Source organism: Thunnus maccoyii, chromosome 14, assembly GCF_910596095.1.
Source record: "Thunnus maccoyii chromosome 14, fThuMac1.1, whole genome shotgun sequence".
In the NCBI taxonomy this organism is placed as follows: Eukaryota; Metazoa; Chordata; class Actinopteri; order Scombriformes; family Scombridae; genus Thunnus; species Thunnus maccoyii.
Window position 1 is genome coordinate 1863425 of NC_056546.1, and position 23017 is coordinate 1886441.

Sequence of the window (23017 nt, forward strand, 5' to 3'; positions counted from 1 at the left end):
GTAGTTAAAGTATTGCAGTAAAAGTACATAAGTATTATGAGCTTGATGTAGTTAAAGTATTGCAGTAAAAGTACATAAGTATTATGAGCTTGATGTAGTTAAAGTATTGCAGTAAAAGTAGTGGTTTGGTCCCTCTGACTGATATATTATTATATATGACATCATTAGATTATTAATAGTGAAGCATCAGTGTTAGAGCAGCATGTTACTGTTGTAGCTGCTGGAGGTGGAGCTAGTTTACACTACTTTATATACAGTTAGCTAGTTTAGTCCAGTGGTTCCCAACCTAGGGGTCGGGCCCCTCCAAAGGGTCAGCAGATAAATCTGAGGGGTGGTGAGATGATTAATGGGAGAGGAAAGAAGAAAAAACAAAGTTCTGATACACAAATCTGTTTTCAGTTTTTGGACTTTTTCTCTAATCTTTGATTTGAACATTTATTGAAATGAAAGCATACAACCAAAATACAATATTTCCCTCTGAAATGTAGAGGAGTTGAAGTATAAAGTAGCATCACATGGAAAAACGAGTACTTGTGTAAATGTACTTGGTTTCTTTCTGACCTGCAGCATGTACGTGATGTGAACTCTGCTTCTGTGGACTCTATACGCTGCCTGATGAATATCAATGTTTGTGTCCATGTGTGAGTGTGTACTTGTATATGTGAGGTCTGTGTGTGTGTGTGTGTGTGTGTGTGTGACTGCACAATAAACAGTTCATTCACAGGAGCAGGACATCTGTGGGTCAGTAGGACAACAAGCCTTTTATAATCTAGTGTCTGACTGTCACCAGCAGAGGGAGACAGAGTTCCTGCTCTCACTCTCAAACTGGAAAATCCAACCGCTGCTGCTGCTGCTGCTGCTGCTGCTCTGTCATCAGTTTTACTCTCGAGTGAAAGTCATATGTATGAAATCATGTGACTGACCCAGTGATTTCCAAGTTAACTGCACCAGGAGAGTTTGCTCAGTGCAGCATTTAAAAAAAAAACACTGAATCTTTACCTCATGAATTTGATATATTACTAAAAATATTCTAAACGTTCTGTAAAGAGTTTATGATGATGGATGAATGTTTCCATGTGTTCCAGCTTCCAGAAATGTGTCGTCACATCTAAACTACAACAGACACGACACGGCAGTGACACCGTTTGTCCTCTGTGAGTAAACTGGTGAGGACTTTTTAAACTTGAGCAACAATGGAGAGCACATATTGAGACAAGCAGCAGCGCCGCCCGCTCCCGCTGTCGCCTTTTTAATGATTTACAGTTGATCATTCACAGCTTGTAAAATACAGTGGAAAAGCAAGGAAGAAGCTCTACACAGGTTCAGGTTCTGGGAAGCTCAACGTCCCAGTAAAACACCACGTCTGAGTCTGGTTGGGTTAAAAAAACATTTTGAGTATCCTGGATCTGTTGGATCACATCTCACTTGTACAATTTGGGCAGATTTTTCAAGGGTGTAGATTTACTGTGTGGATAAATGAAACCTTAATATTTCCATTTTGAGATTTTCAGAGGGTCTGAGGTGTCAGTCCCAGATCCCCCGAGACCGCCTGTATATCGCACACAGGACAGGATTGATAGCAGATGTTAGCCAAGGAGTCACAAACACAAAACTGTTTTCTTCTCCTCAAATCATGGAGATTGAAATGACAGATTACTGCAGAGTAATGAGGATGATCATCCTGCCGGTAATCCCTGGTTGTCTCTCCGAGCAGACGAGCTAATTGTGGCACAGACTGTATTCAGAGGAAACAGTTCAACTGAGCTCCTCCCCCTCTTTTTCTCCCTCCTCCTCCTCCTCCTCCTCCTCCTTCTTCTTCTTCCTCCTCCACAGTTTGACGTGTCAACCAACTGCAGCCAAACCACATCTGGCCAGCTCCTTTCCTGATGAATCATCTGACTCCGGCTGCCATCATGTGAGCACAGAGAGCCGGCGGCTGTCAAGACGGTTACCGGTGTCAGCTCTCGGTCTGTGTCCTCAGAGGTCACACCGACGGCAGCTCGTACAAAAGAGAGCAGGGGTCCGACGTCTTGCTCGAGGGAACTTCAGCAGGATGCTGATAGGAAGTAAAGGTTTCCAGCTGAGGGACGATTAACTTCTTCAGTGTGACGCAGCTGCTGCCTGACAGCTTTCAGTGTTTGATGTGAAAATCAGAACTCATCTGATTAAATTTAACCAGAGAGTTGGAAGCTGCTGCTGCAACGTGTGTGTGTGTGTGTGTGTGTGTGTGTGTGTGTGTGTGTGTGTGTGTGTGTGTGTGTAGATACCACCTGCTCTAAATGGCAGGAAAGGAACAGCTGTGTGTGTTATTCAAAGCAGCATCAAGTGGGGGATAGAGGGGAAGATTGAGTGTGTGTGTGAGTGAGTGAAGAGGGGTAATTATCTGTGTCCTCAGCTGCAGGCAGTGTGTGTGGAAGTTGCCTAGCGACCACACACACACACACACACACACACACACACAGTAAATCCATTTTACAGTCTCGTTCCAGCCACCATGTTGTATGTAAACAGATGCAGGCTAACAGCATTAGCCTCTGGAGCATCAGCCGGTCAAACACACATCATCGTCAGATCAACCAATCAAACAAACAGATCTCACAGAAACACGATGCAGCATCTGGACTTCATATTCTACTGCTTATAAAAAACCACACAAACATAAATACCAAACATACTCGACATGTACTTTGATATGATTTATTCTACAGCTGCAACTAATGTTTATTTTCCACTATTGCTGAGTATTTTTCCAATTAATCGGTTGATGTTTTGGTCTTTAAAGGACGTGATTTTCTACATTTATCTTATTGTCAACAAATCTCATGTCATCCAAAGCCTGATATATCGTATTCCTCTGTGCTGTAGACCTCCGTCCAAAACTAACTTTCATCACTGGAGCTGAGAGCGTCTGAGCAGGACACAGTCGCTCTGCGTCGTGCTGTCCTCTGTTTCCATCACAGTTTTGTATTTTAGGTCATTTAGAGACAAGAATCTGTAAAAGTTTACAGTCTGTCATGTTGTCATGTTGAGAGAGTCGACTCAGGAGCTTCTCGACTGATGCATCTAACCGGCAACGTTTCCATAATCCACACTGATATCTTTAAATATCTTGTTTTGTCCGAACAACAGTCCAAAACCCAAAGATATTTGATTAACGGTTACATAAAAGAGAGAACATCCTCACATTGGAGAAGCTGAATCCAGAGAATTCAAAACGGTTCAATTCAGCACTTATTTTACTTTCTGTGTTCACATTAAAGCTGCAACTAACAAGTATTTTTGATTAAACATTTGGTTTATAAAATGCCAGAGAGCTGGTCTGTTTTGTCTGATCAACAGTCTGAAATCCAAAGATATTCACTTTACTATCACATCAGACCGAGAACAGCAGCAAATCCTCACAAATGACAAATAGTTGCTGATTATTTCACTAATGCACTACTTTAACGCATTACTTCCTTCATGGACTAATCGTTGCAGCTCTCGTTACATAAGAAATCAGGTTAACAAAGACAACCAGAGAACACTTTAATGTGCTCTGCAGTGACCTGGTTACTGCGAAACCTGACTGATTCTTATCTGATGTGTTTCCATTATTAGAAAATAAAGGAAACTCCTCCCTGCACGGACAGAAAACGCTTCATTCTGCAGCAGCTGCAGCTGGTAATAATAATGATCCTTTTTCAGCCTTTTACACAGAAATTTTCCATCTCAAACTTGTCTTTTAATAATATTCTCAATGTTCAAAGTCTCCTGGAAAACACAACAATACTGCAGGTTTTAATATCACCATCAGCTTTAATATCTCCAACTTTCTTCTTTTATGAGAAATCATGTTTTTGCTGACTGACAGCTCTAAATACTACAATACCCATGAGCCTCAGCGGCTGGTGCGACGGTTAATAAGCCAATCAGAGGTGTGTGAAACACTTTGTTGCTGCAACTGGAAATAAAACAAGGTGCCGTAGTTTTATCTCATTAAACTGTTGAGTGATTGGATGTTTGTTACTGAAATGCATCATGGGAGTCGTAGTTGACTTCTCTCCTTTGTTATTCATCTTTTATCCTGATGACTCAACCAGGAGAGTTTCATGTCGATCCGAGACTGATGATGCGAGCCTACCTGCTGCGTGGACGAGGAGGATGAGGAGGGGTCTTTCGCCGCATCGTCCTCTCTGGCTGCTGTCTTGCCGAACAGTCGCCACCCCGTTGCATTATGGGACGGCGCCTTTGGCTCTTTGGATTTCCTAGAAAACAGGCTCCTGAAAGCGAGACAGAGAGAACAGTTATTATTATTATTATTACTGTTTGTCTGCTCACGTTGAACCAGAACAATACACAGTCCTTAAATTCCTTTATGTTCATTAGAGCTGAAACGATCAATTAATCGTCAGTTAATGAATCAGCTCAAGATTAATCGATAATGTAAAAACCTGTCTGATCAGCTTTAAATCACAAACGTGTGCAGCAGTGTCCCGTCCACACTGAGAAGCTGCACGTTGTCCGTGTTTGTCCAAATTAAATTCCGGTGTCGATGATACGATCGCAGCAGGAAATCGTCTCCACACAGGAAGCCGCAAATCGAAACATAAAAGCAAAAAATCCAAAACGTGTCTTTTCAACAGCGGCCAGCGGAAAACTTTCATCCGGGAAAACTTTCCACATGCTGCAGGAAAGACTGAGACTGAGACATCTGTCCTGCATCACCTGGCTGCACTTCTCCACTGCTGTGTTACTAAACACAACATTCATCTGGAACATTATTTGCTTCTTTCTGTTCTTCTTAACTGAGTTTTTACATCACTGTTAAAATCTGATTCATTTTACCAGAAAGGAACTGATATGGAACTATAATCACTTAAAGAAGCATTAAACAGTATAATCTGGTCGTATTTATGAGGAAAATGGACACTAAATTCAATTAGTACCTTTAGAACAGAAGCTTAAAATTCAACAAATATGACGTTCGCAAAAAAAAACCAAAAACAAATCTTGACTTAAGGTCCATTCACTGGCTTTTGGCAGAGCTTCCAACTACAGCTGCACTTTTCATATCAATTAATATGACGATTGTTTTCTCGATTAATCGTTTGGTCAATAAAATGTCAGAAAATAGTGAAAAATTACCATTTTTAAGAGCTTGTGATGTTTTAAGACGTCTTATTTTGTCCCAACCAACAGTCCAAAACCTCAATATATTCAGTTTAATATCATGAATGATGAAGAAAAGCATCAAATCATCTTATTTAAGAAGCTGAAAATGTACATTTTTACTTAAAAATGACTAAAATGATTATTTGATTATCAAAATAGTTGCAGATTAATTTTCTGTCTCTTGACAAGCTTTACTTTTAACCTCAAGTCAACTCAACTTTAGGTCATGTGACGCCAAACTGTGCTCTGCTGAGGAAGACCATGAGCAGTGGTGAAAGGCTTCAGACAGAAGAATGAACTTTCACCCTAAACAAATATGAAGAACACAGTTTCCAACAAGGAGCTAATGATTATTTATCTGCCAATTATCTTCTCCATTGATTGTTGGACTCATATAACAGTCCAAAACTCAAATATACTCAATTTATTAATGTTGAGACACAGAAAAGCAAAAAGTTTTTACAATTCAGAAGCTTAAACAAGAGAATGTTTAGATTTTTACTTCATCGATTATCAAAATAGCTGCAGGTAATACAGATTCATTTTCTTATCAACCTATCCAGCCATTAATATTGAGATTTTTGCAAAAACTGCAGAAAAAACATTTCAACTCCTCAAACAACCGAGGAGAGAAACGTTACCAACAGTGAAGACGTAACGCGGTGAATGAATCTTCATCATCATTCAGACCGCAGTCGTGCAGTCGCAGCAGTTTCTGAAGTGATGCTAGATGAAAAAAAAAGCTGCCAGATCAACAGTTTTACATTCGCTTCGGTAGAAGAAAGCAGCTGGTCAGCTGCAGGGAAGAGAAAGAAGGAAGGAGGGAGAGGAACTGAATGAATTATAAAAAAAGGAAGTGGAGAAAACACACACACACACGCAAAAAACACTGAGCAGATAGAAAAGCAAATATTATTCCTCCTTTCTCTGCAGGATCAGGTTCCTTCTCTCAAGTGTTTGTGTGTCATTGAGTGTGTCTGACCAGAACCTTTTCATCCACATTTGTACCTGATTATATCATCTTAGTGAATTATTTTGTTGTTATGCAGATCCTTTCACCAGTTGGCTTTGTTTTTAGTTTTGTACTTGATATTTCACAACAAAATTGCATCTTTTAACCATAAAGTGCAAAATGTTTAATGTAAAAGAATACTCAAAACACCAAGTTAGCATTAACTACATTCACAATGGACAGTTGAAAGAACAAGTTATCATCAACACTCTTGAATAAGTTGACTGGTGGCATTTTCCATTTTTTCTGACATTTTATAAACTAAAAGATTAATTGATTAAATCCAGTAAATTATCGGCAGATTCATTTATAACAAAATTAATCGTTTTAAGTCATTTTTTGAAGAAAAAATGTCCAAATTCTCTGGTTTCAGCTTCTTGAATGTGAATATTCTGCTTTCTTTAGTCCTCTATGATGGTAAACTGGATATCTTTGGACAAACAGACTTCTCAACTCTGAATATTTGCCAGTTTCCTTATTGTTAAACTATAAATCAATACGCTGTAACAGAACTTTGTTTATCTTCTTTCTCACTGGTTGCTGTCGCTCTGCTGAAACTCCAGAAATAGAAAAGAGGAAGTGATATTCAAAACTTAGTGCCCGTTTGGTTTGGTTTCTCTTTAACTCACAGTAGTGATTCTCTACGTGACGTCAGACTTTTTAGTGTAATTGTGGGTAACAAAAGCTTGGAAATCACAGAGGATCGAACCCTGAACCTCCGACAGCAGCAGCTTCGACAACGCCCTGATCCCTCCAAAAGAAAAGCGGGTATTATAAACAACTGACAGGCTTAAATACAGTAAAAAGATGTTTCAGCCTGTTGGACAGAAAGAAAAGAGCTGCCAGCGCTGTCTGTAGGTCAGATGCAACAAGTAATGTTGTCACTATTTATACTCCAGCATGAGAAAGATTAAAAAAAACACCATGTTCCACTTTGTGTCGGTTACATCTAAACGTTCCTCAGATCAGAAGCGGCTTTGTTCTCCCAGACACCTGAACAACACACCTGTAGCTGCAGATTAAAGCCACATTACATCCACACTGCTGTTTTTATTTAACAGAGCAGGAAAGAAGCAACAAATGAAATGTAACAGATGTGAGCGTGTAAGTGAGTGTGTGTGTGTGTGTGTGTTTGGGGTTGGAGGTACATGTGATAGGATCTAACCTAATTCCCAAAGTGCACTGAGCAGGAAGTGTGTGTGTAAATAATTAACGAGAGGTGATCGGAGCCAATTTGATTCTCAAGCATTGATTGTGTTTAAGCTAATGGACGTTAACCATTTTGAGTCTCTGATTCCAGCTACTTAAAGCTCTAATATGTAATTATTCCACATTAAATGTCTAAAAACAACTAGACCTGTGTTATATATGTTGTTGAGTTGTGTACTTACATTATCCCAAATGTTTCCAACAATGTTCAAACTCAGAGAAATCTGTAATTTAATCAAAGTAACGGACCGTTTCATTTGGTCGCCTGTCAATGGCGTCATACCTCCTCTACCAAAGAGTAAACACGCACAAGATGCATACGGCGGCGCTGTGTTTGTCCGCTACAATGGCGTCTACCAAAGAATAACTTACACACATACAAGATAATACATCGGCGTTGTGGTTGTTCCACACAAACTGTTATAAATGGACTTTTATTCAGTTTTAAGCCACATTTTCATGATAAATTTAGGTGGTTTTTAACTATATCTTTTAGCCGGAAGAAAGATTTTATTCATTGGACGTCTGGATCTTAAGTTATCAGAGAAATAAACTGGACAAACGTTAGCAGCAGCTCAGCTAACAGCCCCTCCAGGAAGTCCGGTGGTCACTGAACATCGTCGGGGAAACACTGATTTTTTTTAGGTGAAACAGCTTTAATTAGTGTTTTTACCTGTAATCTCCGGGTCCGTTTGTAAAAATATCCTGAATGATGAACACTGGAGTAATCCTATCCCGGTGAAGCTGCTTATTTAACGACGAAGACAACAACTCCCATGATCCCTTGCTGCTTCACACGGTCATCACACTCCGTCTTTTGTTATTGTTTTGATTGACACCCCTAGCGGCTGAAATTACATATTGTGCGTTTAAATGTGAATATTTTCAGGTTTCTTTAGTCCTTTATGACAGTAAACTGAATATCTTTGAGTTGTATAATATCGTTAGTTGCAGCTCTAAACCAAAAACACCACAGCTGATGACTCCAAACGTTAGCAAATCACACCGAAGCTTTCTGCGTGGATAAATCTCTGGTAATAGTTCTGACAGTTTCAAATTTGTATTGAAGGCAAAAATCTGATTGAGTGAAAAACGTTGCTGTTCTGTAATGTTGTTCCAGATCAGCAACAACAACATTTGAATTAGGAACGAATACCAACTACGCCACAGATTACAGCTGATACTGGTGCACATTCTGTAAACATCTCAGTGCAGATGAAGCTGGAACTGGTTTTAAAGAAATCCTTCTATTGTTTTAGTTTTATTGTGTTGCTAATTTATCCGTTGTATGGAGGAAGACTATGATGGGATGGATTTTCCACCATTTTACAGATGAATAAATTGAACCTTGAAGCCTGGAAACAGTCACAAAATGCTGACACAGCAACAGTCAAATGCTAGTACGGAAGATTTTGCGTGTTTTGTTTTGTAAAATTGCTACATTTATCGGTTTGGTGATCAATTTATATCAATGTAAATTGAGTAACTTTGGATTTTGGACTTGTCGGACAAAACAAGACATTTGATGACATCACCTCGGGCTTTAGGAAACTATAACGGCCATTTATTAAAAAGCTTTCTGACATTTTATAAAACAGATGTTTAATCAGGAGAATAATCAGCAGAGTGTTGCTTTTTAGGATCCTTTTAGCTCATGTAAAACGTCTTTGACTACCTTGAAAAACACTCTATAAATAAAATGTATTATTATTAATCAATAGGGAAAATAATTGTTAGCTGCAGCTCTAATGGAAAAACTGTGTAAAATAAGCGCTGAATTGAACTATTCTGATAATTGATTAATCGTTAAGACGTCTATCAAACAGAACAATTAAATATCTTTGGGTTTTAGATTGTTTTCCAGACAAAACAAGATATTTAAAGATATTATACTGGACCGCGATTGGCTCCAAACTAGTTGTGATGTCATACATCCTGCAGGTACGTCCAGGTGTTAAACTGAGATTGAAGCTGAAAACAGAGAAACTTTCCTCCTTCAGAAGATGAACGTGAAAACAAACACATACATCATTCTGCACAGAGACGAAGAAGAAGAGGAACATCAAACTGCAGGAACAAGAAGGAGAACATGTTTAAAAGTGGAAGGGTGACTTCAAATAAATCAGCATTCCTGGTTTTATTTGTGTTCTGTGTGGATTGGAGCTGAACGTCTCTGCCCTGCTCTCGCTGTGAACCAAACAGCTTGCGTGGAGGTTTTCCAGCAGTGCTGTTTTCTCCCTGGCGTTCCTCCCCCGTCTGTCTGGATTTCCTCTGAGCCACTTTCGGGCCAGCTGCTGAGGCCCGCGTCCAAACCAAAAGCCAGGCGGAGATTTAACAAACAGACATTTTCCTGCACCTGCCGGTCAGACAAGATTTTATTGCTTCTGTAATGACAGAAAAAATATGCCCCTCTGGCTCTGAGCTGCGCTGGTATTTCATTGAAATCTTCAATAGTTTTCTCTTCCCAGTTTCTTCTTTCACTTCCTGGTGCGTCTTTCACAGGAATGTTGTCAGGGTGCTACAGCTCTGACACTTGCACTCACTTTTCACTGCCTGTAACGTCGCTGTTCAACTTATTACATCTTTATTCTGATATTGGAGACACTAGGAGTCACACTACATGACATTATTTATGTTGGAATCATTTATTAAGAACCTGAGGAATCATCCAACTCAGCAGCAAACAACAAATGTGTCCAGTTTGGTTCAAATTTATTAAGAGATATGTCAAATTATGGCTTTTTATGTTCTTTAGGTCAAATTATATTAAAGCTGCAACGATTAGTCGATTCATCTATTAGTCGATCAACAGAAAAATGATTCAATAATTGTTTTTGTCATAAAAAACGCCCAAAATTTCCTGTTTCCAACTTGTCAAATGTGAGGATTGAATATTTTTGGGTTGTGGACTGTTGGTCGGACAAAACAATACATCTGAAGACGTCACCTTGGGCTGTGGGAATTTATAAACAGTTCTCCTTAATACATCCATAATACCGGCTAAAGAAACCATGGATGTGTTATAAGAGCTGGATACTGGACTAAAAATGGCGCCCATTCAGTCCTATAGGAACTGCTCACCTGGCGCATACGCCAAAAAAGGTTTCTAGCTTCCGGGTTTGCTTCCGCGTTGTGCGGCCCACTGAATATGCGCAGTAGCATTTCCCCCGCTGGCCCCGCCATAGACTTTACATTGTGATGACGTCACGGATTTTTTAAATCGCTTTTCTCGGCTCGAGGAAAGTTTTACAAACATAAAACCTCCATGAATCAAAAGTTCATAACAGAAAGAGTCATAATTGATGTTGTTTGCAGTTCGAGGCGTCCTGTCAACAGTTTTACAGGCGTCTCCTTTACAGTGGGGGTCTATGGGGGAAAATCCTTTTGGGGCCACAGGGGGATTTTTCGCTGCAATACCGCGAGTGGCCACTGGGAAAAATTGGCCGCAAGGCAGAGCGGCGGCGCCCTATCCAGCTCTTATTACACATCCATGAAAGAAACTCACACGGACTCCGTGGCAACATTACTTCCTGCCTTTATCCCCCAAAGCCTTATGGGAACAGTAGTTCCAAAACTTCAAACCAGATTATCCAGAATAAAAGTACAAAGAATGACAAAATCCATTGACATGATCTTTTTTTCTATTTGCACCATAATAATAAATAAATAATAATAAAACAATAAAGACTCAGAATGTTGTTTTAGATATTTTCCCTGTGTTGAAAATCTGTGGACTTAAAGGCAAACTATTTTAAATTGCACAAAACTATTTTTTCCATAAAAACATGTTCTAAAACATACATCGTACAACTAACATGCAAATCGAACTAAAAGCCTGTATATAAAAGGGCCTGAAAGTCTACTGTAGGGTTCAAAGGGTTAACTTTTCAACATGTCCTGGAGCTTATGACTAGCTTGTAAATATGCATTTTGTTTGTCTGCAGGCTGTTGTGTTGTGTTTCTGGATGTAGCAGAGATGAAAGCTGCCGTGGCTGTAAAAGCAGCTTCTGAGGTTTGAACCAACGGCCCCCGTCGGTGACCAGCCGACCTGTCGACCTCCGGGCCGTCGCCGCTGCCGCTTTGATCTACTCAACCAACCCGCTCGGCTCTCCCTCTGACTCCTGACCAGGCTGCGTGTGCTTACTGGTGTCTGTCTGAGCCACACAGACATTCAACCACACATAAACCTTGTTTCTGGTCTCCACTATGAGCCACAAGCCTGACACCACACTCTGTAACAGCAGTCTGAAGTATTTTTGGCCTCCAAGAGCACAAATCTAGTGGAAAACAAGGTCAGATGAAAAAGTTACAATCACAGGGCAAGCCAAACTGGCAGTGCGGGTAGTTAATTTTAGAAGGGGCATTACGGCCACGCTCCGGGGCATCCAGAGCGCTGGCCGTTTGGCCGTGGTATAATTCCTGCCCTGCAATCATGTACTCATAAGAAAGGTGAAGGTCTTATAAATAGTAGCAGGAGAACTAGCGGCATTAAAATAAGTTAGTTTCAGTTGTTATAATGATGTGCAGTAATGTCCTTAAAGCTGCAGCGATTAGTCGACAAAAAGTCAACGATTGTGATGATCAATGAATCGTTTCAGTCATTGTTCAACTTCAAATACCAAACATTTGCTTTTTCAAATGTGAGATTTTGATGCTTGTGTGTGTCGTATATGATGGTAAACTGGATATCTTTGGGTTTTCGGTTAGCGGATAAACAGAACAATTATTTTGATAAATCGATAAATCGTTTTGAATCATTTTTTTAGAAGAAAAAATGTCCAAATTCTCTGATTCCAGCTTCTTAAATGTGAATGTTTTCTGGTTTCTTTAGTCCTCTGTGACAGTAAACTGAATATCTTTGGGTTGTGGACAAAACAAGACATTTGACAACGTCATCGTGGACTTTGGGAGACAGCGATCGACCATTTTCTGATGTTTTAAAGACCAAACAACTAATCAATTCATCAAAAAAGTAATCAACAATAATGAAAACAGTCATTAGTTGTAGCCCTGCTTACATTTCATTGTTTTGTTCATATTTTAAACTGACTGTGAAACCTTTCTTTACTTTCTTTACTTACTATTTGTTTTAGGAAAGTTTATTATTTGAGGAAACGGAAATATAAAACAATGCTGCATCGTAAGCGACACAGTGAAAAACACCTTATATCCAACCTCAGACGTCAAACTGTCAAACTGATCAGAACATCTTTGTCCGACAACCTGTGAATGTGGCTCAAACTCGATCCGTCTCTAAAATGTAAACTTTTCAGGAAGTGAGACGGTCACAACATCTCTGCTGCATCACGGCAGCCGTGCAGAGGTGAAACTGTGTTTGAATCGGCTTCAGAAATAGAAAGCAGAAGAGCGGAGGGAGCGGTGAATGTGAGCTATAAGCCCCCGAGGAAACAGGCTACACCGAGTCGATGCTCACCGAGCCCTGCTGTATCACTTTACTGCACGTATACGTAACTGGGGCACGATTAACATGCAGGCTGTTACTGAGCTATAGGTCCCAGACTGCAGCTCTGTGTTGCTATGAAAAGATGCAGATGTATGTCAAAACGGTCAGTTCAGTCAGCTAACGTCCTCCTTAATCCCTCTGTAATAACAGAAACTGATATTAAATATGGAGTTAACACACAGCGTCTCCGTCCCTCCACTGTTGAAGAAAAAGACGTGTTGTTGTGGAAGCAAAGTTTGGAGGTTTGTATCAACAAAAGGACACATGTTTGTGACAAAATGCTACAGGTGCATGTAGTAATCTGATTATTCACAGTTTTGGATATAAAAATTGTTAGATTTTAGTTTGACAGTCTGGAGAAACCTTACTAGCTGGGAAATGTCAGACAACATGCACCCACTTGCCAGTTTATGAGGTGTAGTTAAATAAAACTAATGCAGAAATCCTGCAGTAAATCCTACCTTAATTAAGATCATAATGTTCAGTTTATCTCATTTTATGAATCCATGCATCAGTCGAGAAGGTCTACGTGCATTCTGTCAGTCGAATTGTTGCCTTTTTTTAGCAACGTCATCACACACAGAGTAACGCAGCCTGACAGACTGTAAACTTAAATACATAACTGTAATGGAAACATAGAGGGATGATGGAAATAGAGGACAGCACAACAGCCCGCAGCTCCGTTAGCAAAATCGGCTAAACTACTTCTAGTTTACTTCTAGCTAAACTACCGGGGCGGCTGTGGCACTAATCAGAAGATCGGCGGTTCGATTCCTGGCTCTTCCAGTCTGCATGTCGATGTGTCCTTGGGCAACATACTGAACCCCAAACTGTGTGAATTTCTGTGAATGATTAGATTTCCTCTGATGGGCAGGTTGGGACCTTGCATGGCTCCTGTACCCATTCAGCGTATGAATGTGTGTGAATGTGATTCGTAGTGTAAAAGTGCTTTGAGTGGTCGGAAGATTAGAAAGGCACTACACAAGTACAGTCCATTTACTTTTGAAGCAGACGCTGCTACGACCTCCTCTACCGTCCAACGTGATCGATTCTTCAGCAGACAGCGGGAGCCCATCAGGAGAGACCCTCCATGGTGCGCTTGGGTTTTATAAATGAGCTAAAACCAGGGCGCAAAAATCTGATGTTTTTAACATCACAGGTGATGAACAACAAGTCTTACAGGTAAAACATGAGGCTCATGTAAGCTGCACTGTAACTGGGCATGAAAACCACCTCATAATGGTTGGGAGGAACATTAGCAGTAATGTTGAGTATTTATAAGAACCATGTGTGTATGTACATGTATTTAAATATTTACACTCAGCGAGCACTTTATTAGGATAAATTCTACTTTTATGAAGCTTCTACATTTTCAGCTCTTGTTGACATTGTCAGAAAGGTGATAATTCTACTTTATGTTTACTGGAGTGCATTATATTGAAAAGTGTTCCTAATATTTTGTCCACTCCATTAACATACATGATGGGGGGAAATGTAGAAGCTTTGTGAAAGTCGTATTCATGGCAGAGCTGTTGTGTTGGATTGCATCAGATTTCACAGGTGTTCCTAATAAAGTGCTCAGTAAGTGTATATTTGTTTGTTATTTATTTCTGGTTTACTTCTTCTAACTTTCATCAGAGTAAAGTACAAACAAACAGCACACAGCCATTGTTCACATGATTACATACGACGATGTGTGCCACTGTGTTTCTGTCCGGCAGGCTCTCTTTTCAGTACGCAGCTGCCTTTAAATGGAACAGGAAATTCCCAGTGCTTTTTAAATTCTCACTCGCTCCTTCCAAACCAGCCAAAACCTCTCTCCGTCTTCTCTCTCTCTCTCTCTCTCTCTCTCTCTCCTCTGAGTAATCACAGTTTAGCAAGAAAAGCAGGGATGTGCTGCAGTCACACAGACCATCTATCAACCAGAAGGTCACAGGTTCAATTCATACTTGTGCTTAAAAGCTTTGTCTATTCATCAATTAGTCAACAGACGATGTCATTTATCAAGCAAACATATAAAACGTCGTCTGGTCTCAGACGGCTTCTCCAGTTTGAGGATTTGCTGCTTGTGTCTGTTCTGTATCATTGGACTCTGGACTGTTGGTTGGACAAAACAAGACATTTGAAGACATCTGGGAAACTGTGATTGGGCATTTTTCACTATTTTTAATAATTCTGTAGACTAAATAAAGCAATATATCAGAAAAATTATGTTTAACCAAACTCACTGTGTGTACCTCTGAGGTCAAGTTGAATGTATTTCCTTCTTCATAAAACATCTAGAAAGCTGATTTTTTTTTACAGTCTTCTTCTTCACTGCATTTCTCTACACAATGCTGCATTTCTTGTTGCATTACAGGCACCTGTAGATCAGTGTGAAACATCTGGCTGGGCTGTGTATCGTGTCACTCGTGGGCATGTGTGTACTCGAGAAAAACTGCTTCATAAAGGTCAGACGCTCCACAGGGTGCCTTAAATAATTAAAAGAATAATTAGTTGCTGCTCTATTTGTGCCACAGTGGATGTGAAGAACCTGAACCCCGGCTTACGAACGACCTCCTAACCCGACCATCACTAATTCATGATTAAATTCATCTCTCGTCCGACCACAAATATCTCCAAAATCAAATCGATCGTTTGCAAACGCTGTCCGGCTGCTCTTCAACACAGCAGCACGACGAACAGATGCCAGATTCTACACTCCCATTAGAGGTGTGTTCATTTAATGACATCCGGAGCAGATGGAGGAAGGTTACGAGCTGAGGTGGGAGATGGAAATGCGCGGCCAAAAGGACTCGACCGATCCCGGGACTCTGTTGACCAGCTGGAGGCGAGGTGACTTGTAGGGCAAAGAACAAGAGGACTGGCTAGGACTCGAGGAAACGGTACAAACATTCAGTCCCGCTGAAGCCCGTCCAACAGACATTTTATTAATATGGAGAGTCCGATGTCAAGCTAGTTTTACGGCGGTGGGATTGACCTGTCCTGCAAAGTAATGATAGTTGACATCCTCGTTTATGGTGTAGGAGGGAGGCTGCGTGGTGGCAGTAAGAGCGAGGCAAGAATATGAGGTCACAACTTCTTCTACTTTTGAGTCATTTGTCCAAGAAGAATTCAACTCTCGATTCAACCCTCCTTGGATAAGAGCAGTTGTTTATGTTTTAGCAGTGTTGCTCTTGAATAGTATGTTGATGTTTTGATTAATACTTAAACATGATGTTTTGTTTTTTTAATGTTGTCTGCTGTAAAAGAGTACTCCTCCTCAGTGTGTTCTTTACAACTGTAAATAAAGGTGTGTATATATAAGATTAGCCTGTTTGTCTCCGTCATTATGAAACTCATCATTTGTGTATTTCTGTTTGTATTTTTGCTGCTGGTCAGATGGTCATTTCATTTTAAATGATGATGGAAATAATTGTGACTTGCAGCTCCAGTATGTGGTGTGCAAGTGTTTTATATTTTCAGACTGAAAGCTTCCAAATAAATCCCACACTGTAGATGTTTTGGCCGGCCAATCTGACTGAGAATGCCGGAAAAAATATATATATAGACATGAGGATCTCATATTTTTATGTGGTAAATTCTTAATACACTTGAGCAGTCAAAGAAAATCAGGTCCTTTGAGTATGTTTGGGTTCATGTTGGTGGTTGTTTGGTTTGCTGACAGCTTTGGGCTTTTTTATATTTACCACATCACTGATTGTGTATTGACATGTTCTGCTCCTGCATGTGTGTGTTTGTGTGTCTCAGAGAGAGAGAGAGAGAGAGAGAGAGAGAGAGAGAGAGAGAGAGAGAGAGAGAGAGAGAGAGAGAGAGAGAGAGAGAGAGAGAGAGAGAGAGATCGTTTCATAACACCCCAAAATAATTTACCTGGTGAAGAAATCTGCGATGCCGAACCTCTTTGGCATCAGCTTGGAGTCCGAGCTGTCTGTCTGCCCGGTCAGGTCTGGCAGTTTGTCCGGGGCGCTCTGCCTGCGACCCGCGTCCAAAACGCTCCGAAGGTCCTCCTCGTACCCCTCGTCTCCAAAATAAAATCCCCCCTCCTCGTCGGGGGACAGCGGGGTGGCATCACAGCTGAGGGACACCGCGAGGTTGGGGGTAGTCCTCAAACTGTGCGGCCTAACCGGTAAACTGAGGTCACTGAAACCCTCCTCCTCATCCCTGGTAATGGGCTCAGAGAGCGGGCTGTCACCGCTCAGGTTGGAGGAGGGAGACGGGCAGGGAGAGGGGAGTTTGGCACTTGATCCCGGGGTGGGGGAGTCCTCGGAGGGGGCGAGGGAGTGAGGGAGCTCTGCCGCAGCAGGCGCATCCTGCCACGGGCACTGAGAGGCCAAACTCCCGCTACAGTTTTCTTGCCTTGCCCCCAGGTCGAAATGAATGTTTTCGGGGGAATAGTCCGACTCAGGCCGGTCACATGTTGCTCTGGTGGTGCTGACAATGTGTAAACCACCGTTGGCTATTTTCACTTCCTCGCCGTCCACGTCGCATAAACCGAGTCTGTGGCCCAGCACGGGGCTAGAAAACACCCCAGTCTGTTTACAGTAAGCGATATCCGCTTCGGGACCTCCGTGCCGCGGCCTGTCAACACCCCCGTTGAGCATGTTTACGTCTGGAGCCGCGGCTGCGGTGCAAGCGCAGTTTTGCTGGCGTTTTCCCGTGCTGGATAGCCGGCCAACGGGGAGAGAAGTACGGATACAGCCGGTAACTGCGCCACCGTCCGTCGCCTCTTCTCCCGGGGTTTCCCCTTCGCTCTCCCTGATAACCGGATCCACGACGATCCCCGGCTCCTCCCGGCCGACGATCCCCGGCTCCTCCGGCTCCTCCTGGCCGACCATCCCCGGCTGCTCCTCACCGAGTGCCTCAGTGAATCCGTTCAGGCCGCGATGCTCGCCGCTGTCAGCCAACCGTGCGGGGAGGAACTTCTCCGCCGACACCAGATCCAACACGATCTCTCTCTGTTGTACCGGGCCGTCTCTGTTTACATTCCTCCCGTTAACATTACCGCTCACGTAAACACGACCCTTCCCCGCCTCCTGACCCCCGCTGACACCGGCCAGCAGCGCTCTGCCGCGGTCTTTAAGTGCGGTGTAAGATGTGTGACCAGCTCCTCTTCCTCCTCCTCCTCCTCCTTCTTCTTCTTCGTTCTCGTTTAAGTCGACGGCAAACGACCCTCCGTTCTCCCCCGTCGTCTCCATGACACCTCAATCCACCAGACGAGACTCGGCCCCGGGCGTAACCTCCTCCGTCGGCCGAGCTCCGCAGCAGGTCTCGTTGTTCTCGGAGGAAGGGGCTACCATTTTAGCCAGGGACACTCCAGCGTTACCTGACACTCGCCGAATGTAACATTTCCTCTTCTGGTTTCTGGAGTAAAGATATTTTTCCTCTGTGTCTTGCAGAGTTAACGTCTCCGCGCCTGGGAGAAGATTAATTAAATCCGTTAATGTTTAGCTGGCTGCTGCAGCGGCACTCCGGCCACGGTCCAGCGCCATCTTGAAAATACCCCAACAATGACGTCACCCCCCAACTCGCTGTGTTTTGATTCGCTTAAAAATAAGAACAAAAAAACAAAACAAAAATATCAATAGATACAAGAAAAAAATAATAAAAAACATAAAAACAAACAAAATACAGATAAGTGAATGAATAAATGAATATAACAATAATAATAATAAATAAATAAAATGTTTTGATTGGATGAACGGTTTACAGCGACACGCGCAGGCCGCGCCGTGTAACTGCTTCAGGGAGTCCTGACCCCGTTGAACCCTTAAATAAACTAAGCTGCGGTGGAAAAGACATTTTATAAAAGGACTGTCCTTAAAGGACGGTTCACAGTTTTTCCAGGTCTGTCTTAAAATAACAATCAGGAGCTCAAATTAACACTGAAACAGGTTTTTCTTGCATGTTCATACTGTAACTGTACATATAGTATATCCTGTTAATACACACATAGTTTATTTACACTCAAATTTATATCTATATCTACATTGGTATTTATGCCTCCATTTATATTCAGCTTTTTTGCACACACATAGCTTTTATCATGTCAATATGTGAGCACATAGCCCCCCCCCCCCCACTACACAGAATCTTTGTAAATTACTGTCCCTCTCTTTCTTACACTGTTATTGTTTAATGTTCATGTTTATTGCTTTTTCTGTTGACGTGTGGCCCACATTGAGTTCCTTGTACTTGCTACCTCGCAAATAAATGTGATAAATGAAAAATACTGAGCATTAGAAGATCTCTTCATAATGCACTTACAATGTAGGAGGTGGGGGAAAAATCCACAGTCCTGCTTCTGTGCAAAAATGTATTAAAAAGTTTATCTGAAGCTAATATGAAGCTTCAGCGTCCAAATGAGTCAAATCAAGTAGATATCTTTCAACATTACAGTCCTTTTAGTGCCAAAGTCCCTCTTTTTGTTACTATACTTCCACCTGCAGCTCAACAGGGAAACACTGTCCGAGGAAACACAAAGAGGGAATTTGATGCTAAAAAGACTGTAAATGTGTCAGATATCCACTTGATGTGACTAACTCAGACTGCTGAAGCTGAATAGAAGCTTCACATCTACTTTTAAATGACTGTGTGGACACACTGTGGATTTTGCGCCTCCATCACTTCCATTGAAAGCACATTTGAAGGATCTTTTAATATCCAGTATGAACAGGAGGAATGATTACAGCGAGGAAAACCTCTTTCACTGCTCATATGGACACCTGACTGCTGGTTTAACACAGAAAAAAAATTGTGAACCTGTCCACTACAGTTTTGAGGTATTTGTACTTTACTTGAGTATTTCCATGTGATGCTACTTTCTACATTCCAGAGGGAAATATTGTACTTTCTACTCCACTACATTTATTTGACAGCTTTAGTTACTTTTCAGATGAAGATTTGACACAATGGATAATATAACAAGCTTTTAAAATACAACACATTGTTAAAGATGAAACCAGTGGTTTCCAACCTTTTTTGGCTTTTGACGTCTTACAAAAAGCAGTGTGTAGTCGGGGTCACATTTCACATGTCTATGAGTTGTTAACAGCTCCACCAAATAGTGATTTTTCCCTCTAAACTTCTCACATGCTTTCATTTCAATAAATGTTCAAATGATCCAATATTTCAGCAAAAATCAAAGATTAGAGAAAAAGTCCAAAAACTGAAAACAGATTTGTGTATCAGAACTTTGTTTTTTCTTCTTTCCTCTCCCATTAATCATCTCACCACCCCTCAGATTTATCTGCTGACCCTTTGGAGGGGCCTGACCCCTAGGTTGGGAACCACTGGACTAAACTAGCTAACAGTATATAAAGTAGTTGAAACTAGCTCCACCTCCAGCAGCTACAACAGTAACATGCTGCTCTAACACTGATGCTTCACTATTAATAATCTAATGATGTCATATATAATAATATATCAGTCAGAGGGACCAAACCACTACTTTTACTGCAATACTTTAACTACATCAAGCTCATAGTACTTATGTACTTTTACTGTAGTAGGATGTTAAATGCAGGACTGGTAGTGGAGGAAGTATTCAGTTGTTTTACATTGTAAAACTATTTTACTGCAAGTGACTGACTATAAGATGGGGGTTAGTTAGTTTAATCTATGAATCATGTCTTGGAGGCTCATTATATATGCTTTCAATGTACAAACATAATCTGCAAAGTAACTAAAGTTTACTCAAACTTCAGTATATTTGCTATTATGTAGTATACAAATTAAGTATAAATACAGTATAAAGTAGCATTGAAGTGGAAGAAAAGTTTGTCAGAACTGCTGCAGCCTAACTACAATACATCAGTAAGCACTTGGTTACTTTCCACCACAAACATGTATTTCTGGATTCATAACAACTTCTCTAATCAATCAACTTTGATTTTTTTAAAGATTTTCTAGACTTCTATATTAGCTGCTGTGTCTTCTTTGTGTGAGGCATGTGAGTCGTCTGCTTTATAGAGCGCCTGCATTAAAGCTGAATTATTCAACTAGTCAGTGAAGTAAAACAGTGAACAGTGTCTTCTGTATGGATGTATAGGCATTGGTACACACAAGACAACATGATGGCATATAAAACATCACAGGAAACATTTGATTCATTTTCTAATGTCTAATATCCTGTCAGTTTCTTCAATATCAGCTATCGATTAAAGGCAAAAATGCCCAAAAACAGAATAACCTTGTTGATGATGACAATCCAGACTGATCCAGATTAATGTTTGTTTGAAGACTGAACTCTGTTTGATAGATGGTAAAAATAAACAAACATAAAAATACACAAATTATTATTCAAAGCAGAGTATTTTCTTTTTATTCAATATTTTGCAAATAAGTATTTTTATTAATGTTAGAAATATTCATGCCATATTATAAGGTTCCATGCCTGTTCTGACAGTTAAAATATAAAATATATCAAAAACAAAAATAAATGCTTAAAAAAAAAAAAAAAAACATCCAAACTCAAAACAAAATTTCCATTAGATTCATCATGAAAACAGTCATTTCTATGATCCTTTTATACTTTTCTTTTACAGACTCACTTTGATCAATTGTGTCACAAATAAAGAAAGAAAAAAATGACATAATATTGATGGAAATATGGAAAACTGATCTGAAATGTGGTAAGGAAGAAGTATAAAGTAGCAAAAAATATACATACAGATATACAACGCTGTTCTAAAAAGCAATAAAAAAAGAGAAATCTTGTTTTCATGTTTAACTGCTAAACACAAGACATTGCCTCTCTGTGACTGGAGTACTGACATGCTTTAATCTTCATCAGGAAACCAAAGTGATCATCCACTTCAAGCTGCATTATCATCATCATCATCATCATCATCATCACCTTTTCTGATTAGACATGGACAGATCCGAAGACTGCAGGTGGAGGCTCTGTTTTGAAGAAAGGGTTGCGTTTGGGTTTACTTTCTTCCTCACTGATTGGGTTCTTCATCCGGCAGGAGAACGTTTCAACACTAGATGTTGTCTCATCGTTGGTGATATCCCTGACCTTCTTCCCATCCTTCCACTCTTCTCCTCCATTCTTCCAGCTGTATGTGACAGGTTCAGCTCCCGTGATGTTTCCCTCACAGGTCAGGGTGCACTGTTCCAATTCAGGGTTACATATCAGCGGTCCCACCAACACATCAGGCTTCGGCACTCTTTCGATCACTTTTGCAGTGTAGCGCTCAGGCTGGACCTTGTCGTTGATTTCCACTGAATACACCCCGCTGTCAGCGGGACTCATGTGTGTGATCTCCAAACTTCCAGTGGTTGAGTTCAGGGTTGTTCGGCCTTTAAAGTCACCGTAATACTGCAGATCAACTATATCTTTCACCCATTCTGCCACCAGATTGATGTTGTGTTTCCACAGGATGCTGGTGATATCTTCGGAGAAAGAAGGCCTCAACAGCAGCTCACCACCTTCCCCGAAAAACGTATCTTCGGCTAAAACAGAGCTCGGCACCGCCAGCAGCAGCACCGACAGAAAACACCCCGTCAGTTTCTCCATGTCCACAGATCAACACAGAACAGGAGGAATATCAAGCCTTATGTCAACAACAAAATAAAACTTTTTGTTCGCGAGTCTTCGCACTTTAAAAAGCGTTCACGCCCTTAATTCCTTCTTCTACAATCTTTTTTTTGATAGTTTTTTTTGTTTTTAACTTTATTTAGAACAATACAATTTATTACAGTTTCTAGCAGGCATATTAGTTTTGCATTAATCAAATCAATAGAATAAAAAAAAAAAAAAAAACATATTCGGAAACAGCGAGGCTATAGCCTATGGACAATAAATAAAAACAGATAAATCAAAATAAAGATTAAACTAATACATGTACAATATGAAAAAAATGTAATTAAGGCAGGGCTTCTTCTGGGGCAGGGCTTCTAGCAGTCAATATAACAGTCCTAAACTAGATTTCTCTATATATCCAAACATACTATTATAACTCAAATCATCACTCTATTGACAAATCACACAGACGACTCATTGGTGGCAGATCCGATTAAATGAATCAGTAGTACAAAACCAAAACCATTCCGTGTTGGTTATAAAACACCAGATGACAAATGTTTTGTATTGGCTAGTGTGTATCAGCTTATATTAGTATAGAAGAAAAATAATTATTTAATTCAGTTCTAAAACAACTTAGTGAGGGTTTCTG

General features: G+C 40.7%; 2 protein-coding genes across 3 annotated transcripts in view; both read right to left on the reverse strand.

The window, feature by feature from the left end:
- LOC121911183 (TBC1 domain family member 12-like) overlaps positions 1-18345 on the reverse strand; it is a 30320-nt gene extending 11975 nt beyond the window's left edge. For both annotated transcript variants that reach the window (XR_006099786.1, XM_042432437.1), the window contains exons 1-2: positions 16710-18345; positions 4124-4262 (exon numbers count right to left, since the gene is read on the reverse strand). Coding sequence is in view for 1 of the 2 variants with exons in the window: in XM_042432437.1 (XP_042288371.1) it covers positions 4124-4262; positions 16710-18034 (1464 nt within the window). In the remaining variant the exon portion in view is untranslated. The remainder of the gene's footprint in view (positions 1-4123; positions 4263-16709) is intronic.
- A 2785-nt stretch (positions 18346-21130) lies between these two features.
- On the reverse strand, positions 21131-22502 carry LOC121911235 (SLAM family member 9-like). The gene has a single exon (XM_042432541.1). It carries the CDS (start codon positions 22357-22359, stop codon positions 21703-21705), a length of 657 nt encoding a protein of 218 aa, XP_042288475.1. The 5' UTR covers positions 22360-22502; the 3' UTR covers positions 21131-21702.
- Positions 22503-23017: the final 515 nt, after the last annotated feature.

Coding starts and splice junctions, on each gene's coding strand:
- LOC121911235 (XM_042432541.1), bottom strand. CDS start 22,359: ATGGAGAAACTGACGGGGTGTTTTCTGTCGGTGCTGCTGCTGGCGGTG.